Genomic DNA, 15204 nt, shown 5'->3' on the forward strand with positions numbered 1-15204 from the left:
GTGAGTGTTTTTCCTCTTTTGTTCTAAATGATGTATTTTATTGTTAATTTTCAATACATATTCATACATAGCATAACATAAAAACAAATGTTTTGCATAATGTGTTGTTTCCACACACTCCAGTAGCTTTCTACACTTCTCCCAGTAGAGCAGCTCAGGCTGCAGTGTCAGGTTTCAGCCAGCGGGAGCGCTACACGAACGTGTGTCTGCAGGATCACTGAACGGTAAACAGACCGACTATTAGTAGTTCAACTATCAGGAAACGCTGTTGTTGGATATTATTTAATCAAGAGTAACTGCCAAGGTACGTACAATTGTCTTTCCATTCAATTACGCCAGTGTTTAGTGCCGTAACAAACAGCAGGGGCACAAAGTTAGCAGGTGCATTGCAGCAGCGTGCTAGCAGGCCGCGGAGCCTCGTGTTTTCTTGGTTGAGTAGCCCTGGACGGAGGAGCAGCGACGCGGCCGTTTGTCGCCGATTGGCCTCCTTTGTTGACAAGGTTACGGGGTAAAAACAAAAAGGCTGAATATATTAAGCTTGGAAAAACTAAAAATCATCACTGCAAGAGGTTTTACTTGAGGCTTTACGTTCGTTGTTGGCTTGTATAGTAGGTTAGCTAAATTGTTTGACGTGAGGTAAGTTAGCTTTAAGCTAAATTTTTGTAAGTTGGTTAACGTTAACTAACTTTTATTTAATTGTCGTTACGCCGCTGCGTTTGCATTTAATTTGGGGGTTGTTCCTAAATTATATGTTGTCGTGAACTTTGTGCTGACCTAACGTTAAGTTAGAAGTGAGTACTGTGTTTTTAGCCTGCTGGCTAACTCACAAGAGTGAGTAACGTTAGATTTACTGGTTTGCTTTTAGGCAGAGGTGCTGTTGTTATGCATGCTAACTTGTAGCTGTTATATAAATTAGTGTCATAAGAGTTATTAAACACTAGCTTAACACTTAACTTTTTATTTAATATACCTAAAAAGAGAGATATAGCTGCCACGTGAAAACGGCAAGACGGAAGTTTTGCATTGGCATCAACACACTTAACATGCAAAATGTTTAACCTCTCTAATCTTTTTAAGTCCATCAGCTGTTTGAACCAGAGTTTCTGCGCATTAATCTTCCACTGATGTGCAGTTAAAGTCATGTTATCCTCGTGGTGATGAAAGAGTTCAGTCTGCCTCGTTCAGTTGTGTTTCTGTGCAATAGAAAGTCAGAGAGACTCGGGCGGGACGAGCGGGACAAGTCCGGGCATATTTTCACTACGTGTGTTGCTGTTGTAACGGCAACAGCTGACTCACGCTGTTTGTCAGCTGTTTGTGAACAAATCATTCTTTCTGTACACCCACTCAGACCTCTGCCCGGACATATTCACACACTTTAGGGCTAAACAAGGCTGTTTTATCGACTTTTGACATATAAGACATTTTGCGTCTTTGCTGTTTTACTGTGGATTATTTAAGAAGCTGAACATCACTTATAGTTCAAAGCTTCAATATGTGTTTAACCAGCCTGGTGAGCATTTTATACAGAAGATTAAGATCACATTTAGTGATTCCACAGTTTAAATGGGTAGAAGAGATGTTTGCTGTGCTTGTAATTTATAAATGTATCACACAGCCTTACTGTATAAGTATATTCATGTATTTCATCTTTTTATTTATGAATTTATTAGTTAAAGTAATTCACTCTTGCAGAGTTTACTGTCAGTCTGGAGTTTGAAATCCATTTCCAGGCAGGCTTTTATAAAAGAAAACCGTGTTAAAAAGCTGGCAGAGAAAACGATAATGTTTTGGAATAGGATGGGTTATCAGTGCCACTGTTAAGGAAAACAATCTGAGGTTTTGGGAATTAAGACATGCTTATCACAATGACGGATATAAACTATGGGGTAATATTTTGAGAATAAAGTCACAACATTTCCAGAAAAGTAATTCTAAATTTATCAAAGTATTTCATGAACAAAAGTCATCTGTCACATTTCTAGGCAGAGTTTAAATGAGGTGGCTGCGGTGCTTTTGCTTGTCGTTATTATCACACAGCCTTATTCTATAAATATTTTTACTCCCCTCTTTTCGTTCTTCTTATGATAGAGTATATTCATATATTTGAATCCTATTTTTATTCATGATTCAAGTATTTCACTCTTTGATATCATACGTTAAAGAAGTATTTTTTCTTCAGTCCATTTGATTGCTTATAAATCCACTTCTCTCACAGATTTTACAGTGAGTCTAGAGTTTGAAATCAATTCCCAGGCAGGCATGACAATAATATTACAATTAAAAAAAAATGATATAGTATATGTTAATATTTTGAGAATAAAGTCATTTCAAGAACATCATCTTTTGTCTTGATACTTTATGAACTAAAGTTACATTTTCAGGCAGGCATTTAGGAAAGAGAACATTATTAAATGTTGTAAAAATGTTTGTGGGCGGGACTTAATATAATTTAATGTGCTGTCCAATTAAATTTCCCTTAAAGCCAGAAGACGGTCCTGCTGTGGAAACATGCTCAGACCGACCAGTGTCACATCCAGTGTTCAGCCCTGGTTACCATTGGTTAATATGTTTATCTTTAGCCTAGTTAGCGTGGTTATCTAATTTTGACAGTGATGAGTCATCCTGGACTAGTCCTGGCATGTCTGCACAGAGCTGTGTGATTAAATCAGCTGCTACAGTCAGTTTGAACATGAACACACAGTACTATGCAAAAGTAATTGCTTTTAATTTTAATATTAACAAAACATGTTTTAGCCAACCTACCTCCTGAGTTCCCTCAAACTATGTGCAAGTGAAGCATTCATTTGATTTAGAGTTTTGTTCTGTTGACTCACTTTGCATTCACTTAGTTGATTAATTCTATTTGTGAAAGTATTCCTACACCTGCCTAAAACATTTGCACAGTACAGTACAACACACTGCTGCTGACTCAGTCCTGATAGGCCCCAGTCAGACTAGGCCAGGCCCAAGTCTGGTCTAGTCCTGACATGTCTGAGCAGCACTATAAGAGGCTGCAGCTCCTCTCTGCTCCACTCTGACTGCACTTTATCTGCTTTGTCTTGCACAGGATGGACAGCTGATACTTTCTGCTCTGTATATACTGGTAAGACTTTTCATTTATGTCCAAAGACACAGATGAATGCCTAAATACTAGTAATAAAACTGGTTAATAATAGACAAGTAACTCCTTTCACCTGATAACTATTTGCGCTAAGTTGTTGTTTTACAGAGTTCTGTTATTTTTTAAATTAGTGGTTTCAAAAATTGCAGTTTTGTAAAACTATTACAGTTTTAACAGTTCATTGCACTGAACCTTTTAATAGTTATATTTGTAATTTGTTTTGCATATTGTGACTTATTCGATATGGGGATTGTATTATTGTTATAGTAAGATTAATAATTAAATTTTCAGACCAACAGTCCAAATCCCAACGGTAGTCAATTTACTATCATAGATAATTTAAAAGTAATCAAATGTTCACTCACAGCAGCAGGAACCAGTGGTTTTTAAAAGCATTTTTACTTTTATAAAGATGATTTTTACTGATTAACTGATTAAATATACACCCAGTTTCCAGCTTATTTGGTACACCTATTGTAGTTAAAATTTAATTATTTATATTCCAACAGCGCTGCAAGCAATCCAACATTCAAAATAATAGTAATAATAATAAATTAGGAAACTTTGCCATGAGAAAACAAGCATAAAACTTGTAAAAAGCTTGGCTGAAAAGATAAGTCTTAAGTCTACTTCACAGTAATTTTGGAAGCTGTAGTTTTTAATGCTGTTGTTTTTACTTTTGTCCACCCCATTTATATCTGTCAGGGCTGACTAATGATTAGAAATAACTAATAAGTCACTGAGTGTTTTAATATACATATATCAACATTTTAATCTAATCAATTAAAAGTTCTGTCTCAGGACCTTCAGTCTTTGGAGTAATAAGCTGGTGAAGTACAGTTGGCTGCGGGTGTGTCTGATACATTTAATCATCATTAATTACATTAACATTGATTAGACCAACAAAAGGTGATTAGACTTGTTTGTGTTGTAGCTATTTTGGCCTGTAGTTACTTGTAAAAGTTGAAAGGTAAACCTAATAAGTGGTTTTCAGCAAATAAAGCTCTGATGGCTGATGACAGCTGGTGAGCGTAGTGGATGTTGAGTTGGTAGAGATCAAAGCAGGGCCAACATGATGGTGAATATTATGTTCATTTGGTAGCCAGAAATATAACTTGAATATTTGCCAATGTTGCTGTGTGTCTCTGCTGAATGTGTAAATAGACACCCGTTTGCTAAAAAGGTCACCCCAACAACTTTACTCCTTGTTCTAACAGCAGCATCGGATTTTAACATTAACTACTCATGGGCTGTCCGGTGAGATCACAAACAAGTTAAAGTGTGGATTGTGGTGGACGTACAGTCCTGTTATTTTAATTTTTTTGCTGTTGTAGAGTTTTAGTCGGCACCATCACCGTCTGTTGACTCACTTTGCTGTTGTAGATTTTAGTCGGCACAATCCTGTATTTTACTCACTTTGCTGTTGTAGAGTTTTAGTCGGCAACCTCACCGTCTCTACTGCTACAGGAAGCTTATAGTCTGAAAATGGGCATGTGTCTATTTTAGCAAAAACTGAAATCATTGATTAATACATCAATAAACTTGTCCGGGTCCAGGTTGCGTTAATTAGTTCATTAGTGGGGTTGGGTATTTTGGATATTTTTTTACAATCTGGTGCCAAATCAGTACTTTTAAAACAGTGCTGAACAGATCCTAAAAAAAAAAAAAAAAGTTTTCTCTATTTAAAATGATTAAAGTTGAACAATATATTAACTGTTTAATGTATACTCAAATACAACAAATTTACGAAACTTATTCACAATCCAAATACAGTAATTTAATAAAAAACAGTACTAACAGAAACACAATTTAATTTAAAAACCAGCTTCACTGTGTTATGACTGTTGCATTAAGGCAGAAAGGGGCTGTTTGTTGTAGTTACCGTGTTCTCCAGTGTTTCCAGGAAGTCAGTGAATGTGTCATGGCTGTCAGCGAATGTGTGATATGTGTCATTTATTTTCCTACCTGTGATTGGCAGAGCGTTGAAGTTATGTAGCTCGCTGTTGAGCCAGGTTTGGTGAATGGTGGCGACGCTTCTTACGTCCGTTTCGGAGCACCAGCGGGGGAATATTTCAATGGACACATTTAAGTGGCACCAAAATATTGCATTTTAATTCGGTCCAGTAGATATTGGTGATATAGGGTCCGGTTCCATATTGGCACCCGACCCTAATCATTAAGGGTTATTATTCTACACCATTTGGAATTACTGGAAATAATGTCGTCCCTACTGGTTTTCCATCATACCTTCATACTTCAGACTGATTGTGATATAAATAAATAAAATAATAAATCAGTCTAACCATTAATAACCTGTTTGTGTGCAGAAACTTTCAGCTTCAAGATGTCCGCTAACAGGGAGCTCAACACAGACGGCGCTGACGACAACGAACTGGTGAGAGAAACTACTAGTTACTGACTTTAGTGGCTGTTCGCTGACTGTGAAGTACGTGTTTGACTAAACATTTTCCTGTTTGTGTGTTCAGGTCAGACCAAAGTTAGAGTTTTGTTCTTTGCTCCATCACGCAGGAGCCACAAAAGATGTTTTCACCATGAAGGAGGTACAGGCAGAACTTGTTTGGCGTTTTATCTGTATGGAAAAATACTTCGCTTTAGCTCATTTAGCATGATGGGGTGTCGTGAGTCCAACTGGCAGTTGTCTGTTCAGTCTGGGTATTTGCATTTCTTCCATCGCGCATCTGTGTTTGTCTTCCTGCAGGTGATGTTCTACCTGGGCCAGTACATCATCCAAAAGCAACTGTATGATCAGAAGCAGCAGCACATAGTCCACTGCTCCCAGGATGCACTGGGGCGGGTGCTGGGAGTCGACAGCTTCTCTGTCAAAGAGCCACGGTGAGAGATACGCACACGATTTGTTATCACAGTCTGCTCGGTAGTGCTCTGCAATTACATTAACGACATCAACCGACTCAGAGTTTCTGTCAGTAATTTAAAGCGTAATATTTTCTACTTACAATAAAAAAAATAAAAAATAAGATAATACAATCCTTTATTGGTCCCCAGAGGGTAAACCCAGCACAAGGGCAGAATAAGTACAGATGAATAGAGAAAAGTAAAACATAAATTATATTAAATTAGAATAGAATAAAAAAATAGAAACCACACATGAGCAATTCATCTCAAAATTACAAGGCAAGCAGTACTCATTTACATAGTACTTACAACTAATATGTACTTAATAGTGCTGTACAGTCTTAAGCAAACTGAAATATATGTAAGAGTTGCATACCATCTTATATAGAATATCATGTAGTACATTATGTAATGAAGCAGTATAACATTAACATAAGATATAGTATAATGCCACAATATGCATAGAATGTTGAAGGTTTTTCCAGTGAAGTAATTAAAATATGTTTGTTTCAGAGTTCTCTTTGCTATGATCACCAAGAACCTGGTGGCTGTAAAGAGCCAAGGTAGGACTGCTCCTTTTTCTCTCGTTCTCCTCCTTTTGTTCAAGAAAAAATTCCTCCCATTTCCCTCTTTCCTACCTGTTGCTCAGATTCCGACAAAACTAACCCATTTTACTCTATTTTCCTTAGAGTCGTCGCCGTGCTCGAGTCAACCACACAGTAACAGTCAGGCAGAAAGAGGGACGGAGGTAAGACACACAATATAACCATGAAATGTTGATGTTGAAGTATTTTATGGAGCTTAACAGATGTAATTAGTGCTGCTGGGAGTAATCCAACGCAGCGTTTGTTAATAATTGTCCTTTATTTTACTGTTGGTAAAAGTTAAACTGCAGCCTACACCATAAAGGTTGAGTGAAATTTACAGGGGAGGTGTAGACTGCTGCACACACCTCAATGCAAACTAGACCTGTGTCCACCAGCAGGTGGTGCTATAATCAAGCAAGCACGTACATTTTGGTCAGAAACCCCCACATAGTATGTTCACATTCAAACACTTTATATACACCCATTCCTTGAATTGAGGTGCGTCTCGCGATACAGGCCTCGGCTATTTCAGCTGAAATGTGCGAAACCTGCTTTTTCAAACTCCTCCTAGGCGGTGAGTCCATCTGCGCATAGAATCGCGATCAAGCGTTAAGAATTGATACCCCAAAAAATGTAAAGGAAAATCATGTACTCATGCAAAGGAAGTCCGAAAGTGTCCGAACTGAAGCACTGTGCTTCATTCAAACTATTCTTTTTAAATTGAATGTTTGCCAATCTGCTTTTCACTTGCTCATGGGATTGCTGCTCCGACTGGCATCGCCTCCGCTTGGACCCTGTTCATACCTGTAGAGGTTACAGCTCTAGTTTTAGGATCTGTTTCTATTTTGAGAACACAAAACTTGCCAGATTTGAGTCTGGTGAACGTCTCCCTGTACAAGGAAGTTCATAAAGAGTGAATGTTTGAATTATATATTATTTTTTTAAACAATACAAAGTGGGAGACAGAATTTGAGTTCCACGTGTTTCTGTTTTTAGGAGGCAGATTCAGAAAGTCGCTCTTCATCGCCGGACAGAAGGAGAAAGGGGAGGAGGAGGAGGAGGAGCCGCCGGAGCAGTGACCCAGGTGAGTTTTCTCCTCTTGAAGTGCTTCCACCTCATTAGAGCTCTTAAACAAACCTGTGATGTTGTGACTTTAACTCCACCCGCCTGATCTCCTCAGGACCTTCCCACAGTGCAGAGGATGGTGAAGAGGAGGGGGAGTCAGAGGAGGAAGAGGAAGAAGGAGGTAGGAAGAGGAGGAGGTCTGACAGCTACTCTCTGACCTTTGACGACAGCCTGTCCTGGTGTGTGATTGGTGGACTGGGAAGCGTGCGGGACAGACACAGTAGCCAATCATCCGACTCACAAAGCACGGTGAGTGTTACACAAGCACACACAAGCTTTTATTTTTTTTTTAACCTAGAATTGTTGTACTGGTTTATAATGCAGAGTGTGTGTGTGTGTTTTAGTCTGGGAGGTCAGAGGTCACGGTTGCAGCCTCAGACTCAGATAGTGACAACTTCAGTGTCGAATTTGAGGTCGAGTCCGTCGCGTCTGACGATTACAATGAAGACGATGCCTCTCTGTCTGCAGATGACCAGGTAAACACCCCGACTACTGAAGGATAAATCTGGTAATATTCTGATTATCAACAAATCGCATGAAAAGACCAAAAATGTTTTCATGACTTCCCAGCAAAAATCAATCAATAAATCACTTTGGTGAATCTGTACCTAAACCCAAGCCCCTCTTCTTACCTGTCTGTCTGTGTCCAGGTATATGAGGTCACCATCTTTGAGGCAGAGGATGAAGACTCCTTTGATGAAGACACAGAGATCACTGAAGCTGTGAGTCTACAAGCAAATACACACATAAAACACACACAGTCTTGTTGTATAAGTCTAACTGTGTGTGTGTGTGTGTGTTTCTCTCTCAGGACTACTGGCGGTGTGCGAAGTGTGACGAGTTGAACCCCCCTCTCCCCAGAAACTGTCTCCGCTGCTGGACACTGCGGCAGGATTGGCTGCCTGACCTGTCCTTCGATCTAATGAAATCCGCCTCCTCCAGTCCGAAAGCCCTGCCCCCTAAGCCAACCGACCAATCAGCGGCCAAAGAAGCAACCGGTAGTTATTAGCGCCAGACGTTCACTAAGTCCTGCCTGTTGATTGCTATCAGGCTCATATCTTGACTTAGATGTTTTTCAGTCTCAAAGTGAGGTGTCTGTATGTAGCTTTTATTTGAGGACTTCTCATTAAAAGCTACCAAAATAAGTTTTGAAATGTTTGTTTTAGACACGAGAAAGCACATAACAGTGGAACACAGATTTTGATTATTATATTTTGATCATGTTAAGCGATTATGCATGTTTGTTATCTGGAGAGACATAGAAATATTGGTAAAGAAAATCCATATTAGTATGGTGACAGATTTAAAACCTAATGCACGTTTGTTCCACTGTGGAAAAGTTATAACAATTTATTTTTTGTCTCACTGTTTTTGTGACTCATAACCAGCACTTTTGCTATTGATGATTGATTAGTTGGTTTATTTGTTGTGTCCCCTGCAGGTTCTGATGTTGAAGAGAATGACGGAGTCGATGTTCCAGATGGAAAAACAGCGAAAACTCCTTCCCTCCCGTCGCAGTGCCTCTCAGACTCCACTCTTTCTGCTCCTGACTCCGCCTCCTCTGCTCCCAACTCCCAGGATCTCCTCTCATCCTCCCAGCCTTCCTCCTCCTCCCAGCTCAAAGTCTGGACTTCTGAATCCCAGCCCTCCTCCTCCTCCTCCATTGACTCCCAGGAGCTTCTCCCATGTACCCCCACTGACCATCCTCCACCACCTCTTCCTCCTACTGTGGTCCCCGAGCTGGAACGCAGCGTGTCGGCGGAGTGGCGGCTCCCGGACTCATGCCTGGACCCCTGTCTGATATGTCAGTCCCGGCCGAAGAACGGCTGCATCGTCCACGGACGAACCGGACACCTAATGTCCTGCTACGTCTGCGCTAGGAAGCTGAAGAAGAGGAACAAGCTGTGTCCGGTCTGCAGGCTGCCAATCCAGTCTGTCGTCCTCACCTACCTCAGCTGAGACACCCAGTCTGACCTCACCTACCTCAGCTGAGACACGCAGTCTGTTCTCACCATGACACCCCTTTATACAGCAGGTACATGTAAGACGAACATGCGTTTAACCCAAATTGGCCCCATTAATTGGAGACAGCTGCCACAGGGTTGTCTCTCGTAAACTATAAAGAATTATAAGGAATGATACCAAATGAAAGTTTAGTTTTATTAATCAGCTTCACTTCTTCCCTTCTGTCCACCGGCACATTTCTGCGTTTTATGTTTCTCTTAGTCTGTTTTATTTTTCGGCAAGCTGGTGCGTCTAGCATAGTTAAACATTAGCCCGTCTTTCAATACTTCCTGTCTGAGGCTCTCATTTCAATTTACAGTGATACAAAACGGGGAAAAGCAGCAAAACATCATATTTGAAAAGCTGCCGCTGCTAAATGTTTGGCATTTTGGTTTGGAAAATTATTGAAGCAAAACAGGAGCACACAGTGCATTTGTTGGACTATTTTCAGCGGCGGATGAATCCACATTTGGTGAGCGAGTAATTGGGGCAGCAGGAAGGTATATGTGGGATTCTGGCACAGAAAGAAGAAAGATCAGGCTGTGATACACACACACACACACCGGAGTTATTAGGAGATACATTCACTTTTGCTTTTGTTCATGGGGATTTATTGATAAGTAGTAACATGTAGAATATCACCTTTAAATGACACTTAAACCTCAATGTCATTAAATTATTTCTTTTCACCTTCAGCTGAATTTGCTCACATCAAAAAAAAGGACACTCCGAACCCTTCCTGTTTTCCATCTTTACCCCAAATCAGATGGATAATATCAGTTTCATCTCTGTGTCCAGTACAAGAGATTCTCAGCATGACAACAACTGGAGCAGGAGGAAACTGCTAGCCTTTGTAACAACGGATTCACGCCTTCTAATCTGAATTTGGGTAAAAAAAAACAAAATGTCGGATTGTTCCTTTACATCTTGTCCCATCATCCAGGTAACGCTGTCTGTGGTAAGGTTTTATTTTATGGGTCTATAATTTCATTCATATTTCTTGGAAAGAATTTTATAATTTGATTCTAATTATAAGGAAAAATAGGAGTTTCCTTTTAAAGAAGTGTTCTGTTTAAACTAAAGTAAATGTTCATAATGTTCAGTTCTGACTGAAAGACTTTTACTTTAGCAATTCATTTGAATGAATTATTAATAAGCACACCAAGTGAACAGCATTTTCCCTGTAATGAGTAACAAATTAAACTGTTCTTTCGAGGAGATTTTGTAAATAATTAATTAGGAAATTATTCAAAAATTATAGACCCATGAAATAAAACTTTAACCTTTTTGCTTTTTACAGGTCTGCAATTTTCTAACCCTTTCATTGAAGGTTTCCTGGAAAGAAATTAAGTAATTTGGTTAAAAAAAAATAGGAATATCCATTCTTCTATATCTGCATTGATTCATTTATCAGAAACCTTTTTTTGCCAAACACTTTAATTGATATGTTGTTTGTCCTGCTGTGCACAGACTAAAATATTGTTCAGGTTAAACAGGTGATCAATTACAACTGCTCCAATTAAAACTGTTTTTTTCATGTAATTAGTATGAAATTACATTGTTCTTTCCAGGGAACTTACAAGGAAATTATTAGAAAATAGCTGCCGACAAACGGAAGTGTCACTTAACATGTTTATTATTTATTAAACATTTATTTAAGGTCTATTTTATTTAAGCAGACACTTTTCTATCTTTAAATAAGATGAATATACAAGATCTCTAATTTCTGATGTCTAAGAGTTTTCTGTGAGTTTAATAAAGTTTAATGTGTATCAAACATGAACCTGTTTATTATTTATTGACCTCTCCAATAAATAAGTCTGATAAAATCTGAGAGTTCGTGAGTTGTGATATGTACATTTATACAACTTTTACTTTTCTTGTTTTAATCTGTAAAGTAACGCAGATAAATGTAGGACAAATAAAATATTTGCCTCTGAAATGTAGTTAAGTAGAAGTATAAAGTGCCATAAATTGAGAATGTGCCAGTAAAATACCTCAAATTTGTACAAACACACAAGTTAGTACAGCAGCTGAGTAAATATATTTAGTTACATTCCACCACTGATGCAAAGTACTCAAAGAGCTGTCCTTTTTCTGTTAGGAGAAATAAAGTTTTATAAGATTACACACTAATATTATCCATGTAATTTTTATTAAATACACTTGCTCATTTCTGCTCATTTTGTATCAATGAGGAAGACTTCTTCAACAGTCCCTATACTGCCCCCCTCTGGAGACATTTCACTCCAAAGCCTGGCTCTGTCCAAAAAGCTAAATCCAAAAAATTTAAAGCTCACTGATTATCAGAATCAGAAATATTTATTTTAATTTGTTTCATTACAGTTGCTCACATAACAAGGCATAAAAGAAATATAAAACAAATAAATATATAAAGTAGAAGTTTGTGAAATTATGAACAGTATGTGACAGACGCGATGAATAAATAGAAATGAGTACTGATAATGTTGAGAGCTGTAATGGATTTAAAACCTTAAAGAAATGCTGTATTTGGCCAAAAATCTTACAATAAAAAATTGCATATAATTTGATATTGATAATTATCAGGATAAATATCAAATCATTATTTCTTTCAAGTTAAAAGGCTGATTTTTGCTCCTGAGTGAAATTTAAAGAAACCAGATTGAGGTTGATTGTAGTTTTAAACTTTTCTTTATGGTCAGAAAAAACACATGATGCCAAACAGTGGATCACTTCACAAATCTGAGGTAGAACATTCAAAACTATTATAATAAAATCTTTTTTCAGTCCGAATTGTTCGTGATTCAAATGGATTAAATCAAACATTTATTGAACATTTGTTATATTGTTATTGAGGAAAATTATATTGCGATAAGTATCATTATTGTTTTATTGCCCAGCCCTAGGAGAGAATATAACCAGAACATTAACAAGTAAAATTCCAAAGGTCCTGTTTCTCAGTCTGACTCTCTGAGGGAGGGGTTAAAGAGTTTAATAGGCAGGAATAACCTCCTGTGGCGCTCTGTGGTGCAGTTTGGGAGTGAATCATCACGTTATTTCATTTGTTAAATCTGCATAAAAACTGAAAAGTAAAAATTTTATAGACTTTATATTTCAGTGGAACTGTGTTTGGTCAAAAGCACAGAGGTTAAAACCCATTTCGGGTTAATTGACAATCAAAACAAAACCACAGCAAGAAATCGTCTTATTTTGACACAAAGGGCAACAGAAGCCTTAACTCCTAACAGAAACACCTCTTGTCATTCATTTCCTCTGTACTAAGACACTGCTGGTTCCTCTAGCTGATGATAATCTCTTGTGTGTTTCTGTTATACTTGGTCACTTTGCTTAAACTACTAACTAATCTAAAATTGCACTGTCTGTTGTTTGGGCTTCTCTGATATTTGTTTTAACTGCCACTTTATGAGTACAGAGAACACTTTATCCAATGTTACTGTGTGAGGTCTGTTTCCATCTTTACACTAATGCCTGATGCGTCAGAAGCAGAAATGTAGCGCTCAGTTTGAAAAGTAGATATTATAACAGAGAGAAGTTAAAGAGCAGCAGCAGCAGAAGAAAAAAATGGGAAGACAAAGAAGAAAATCTGAGCGTGTTGAATCTAAGGCTGTTTTACAAGTGTAAGTCTTCATTAAGTCCACAGAGAGGCAGCATTGTCATATTTATCTCTAGTACAACTACCTGATTAAAAAAGTACTGCTGTTGCTGTTGACAACAGTACTTTGATTTGTCTAATTTAAACTGTTGATGTAACTTGTACTCTGCATTTCTCTAATACACAACACTCGACGACAAAGCAGGAAAACATAAATGCAACAATTACTTAACAAACTGCACAACTTCGCCTTTGTCCACGTCAGGTGGAAGTTCCATAGAAAAAATCTGTTGTTAGTGTGTTTTATTAGTTTATTTCTCATCAGAGCATCATCATCTGTTCAGGGCAGAAAAACAGCTCTGGTCAGTTTATTTTTTCCTCATAAATTAACATAGACAGAGACAAACCTTTCTTTTCCCAGCAGCTCTAAGTGATGCTCATTCGACACAAAGAAAATAAAATTGTGTTTCAAAACAAACATCCATTAATAATCTTTTTTCCTCATTCAGTGACCAGCCGGTGAATTTGAATCCAGTGTTTTGCAAAGCTGCGTCTCTGTCAGGAGTTTAACGGGAGTTGTGTGAGCAGATCTCTGAAGTGAATGATGAGTTTGTCTAGATGATAAACAGGACGCTCCTCTCTAAAACTCTGTCTGAGCAGCATCAGTGTGTTTGTTAGTTAAACACAGTTTCCTAAACATCCTGACAGGGCTCCTTCAAAAGCATGAATAAACGAGGTGCTCCCAGTGCTCCGACTATTTGGTATTTTCTTGATAATGAATTTCCTGTTATTTTGGTGGAAACTGGGTCTTAGACTTTGATTTGACGTCTCAGAACTACGTCGGTTTCTGGAGTAACGTCAAGCTGCTGCCAGTGTTTGTGATTTTGTTGCAAGCAAACTAAATATCTCACCCTCTAAAGGGTTGAGTGGTGAAAGCAGGAACGCCGGTAAATCTGTTGACCTATAACTGAATAGGGCAGTTTGGGGTAAGATGCCCCCTCTAAGCTCAGTGTATTTGCTGACACATGAAAATAATATTGTAAAGGTTTTTTTGTATCTTTGAGATGACCATGCTTAGCGTAACATAGGCTAATATAAAGTAAAATAAGTAGCCTACCTACAGTTGACAAATTAATTTTAATTTAATTAAAAGTGAGTTTTAGGAGAAAGGCATTTTCCCCAGCTACTGGGGTAAGATGCTCCCCCTAAGCTCAATATCTATTTTCTGACACATTAAAGAACATTTTTATTGATTTCTTTCTTGTGGGGTACCCCAGGGTTCAATTCTTGGCCCAATCTTGTTTTCGTTGTTGCCGTTAGGGATTATTATAGGAAAGCACAACCTGTCCTTTCACTGTTATGCTGATGATTTGCAGATTTATTTGCCTTTAAAACCGAATGTTAGTGTCGCACTACACTCCCTACTTAGTTGTATTAATGATATTAAGTTGTGGTTGTCACAACATTTTCTTAATTTAAACAAAGCTAAAACTGAGTGCATCATCTTCGGTAACCCAAATGGTTCAGCGGTGAATTTGGGGGCTCTGGCTCCATACCTTAAGCCTGCTGCCAGAAATTTGGGGGTTACTTTTGATTGCAACATGAAATTTGACATGCAAATCAGTAATGTTGTCAAAATGAGTTTTTTCAAGCTTTGTCTTCTATCTAAAGTTAAGCCTTTTCTAAACAGGCATGACCTAGAAAAAGTGATTCATGCCTTTATTAGTTCGAGGTTGGATTATTGTAATGCTCTTTATGTTGGTTTAAATCAAAGCTTCATCTCACGACTTCAACTTGTGCAAAATGCTGCTGCTCGGTTTTTAACAAATACATCTAGGCGTGCTCACATCACTCCCGTCCTCTACACTTTACATTGGCTCCCAGTGCTGTATAGAGTA

At 38.2% G+C, this 15204-nt stretch overlaps 1 protein-coding gene across 6 annotated transcripts; it reads left to right on the top strand.

Moving 5' to 3' along the window:
* Positions 1-153: 153 nt before the first annotated feature.
* On the top strand, positions 154-11545 carry mdm2 (MDM2 proto-oncogene). 6 transcript variants are annotated; one of them, XR_006823200.1, is made up of 14 exons: positions 154-304; positions 3068-3103; positions 5449-5516; positions 5608-5682; positions 5841-5974; positions 6509-6558; positions 6685-6743; positions 7579-7666; positions 7763-7956; positions 8052-8183; positions 8358-8429; positions 8519-8705; positions 9149-9742; positions 10408-11545. XR_006823200.1 is itself a non-coding variant. In XM_046040438.1 (13 exons), exons 3-13 carry the CDS (start codon positions 5466-5468, stop codon positions 9664-9666), a joined length of 1560 nt encoding a protein of 519 aa, XP_045896394.1. In that variant the 5' UTR covers positions 154-304; positions 3068-3103; positions 5449-5465; the 3' UTR covers positions 9667-11545. The 6 variants fall into 6 exon arrangements, 5 of the variants coding, with proteins under 5 accessions (XP_045896394.1, XP_045896395.1, XP_045896398.1 ...); XM_046040438.1 differs by having other exon boundaries at positions 9149-11545; XM_046040439.1 differs by having other exon boundaries at positions 180-224; positions 9149-11545.
* Positions 11546-15204: the final 3659 nt, after the last annotated feature.

This window comes from Micropterus dolomieu, linkage group LG23 (assembly GCF_021292245.1).
Source record: "Micropterus dolomieu isolate WLL.071019.BEF.003 ecotype Adirondacks linkage group LG23, ASM2129224v1, whole genome shotgun sequence".
Taxonomy (NCBI): domain Eukaryota; kingdom Metazoa; phylum Chordata; class Actinopteri; order Centrarchiformes; family Centrarchidae; genus Micropterus; species Micropterus dolomieu.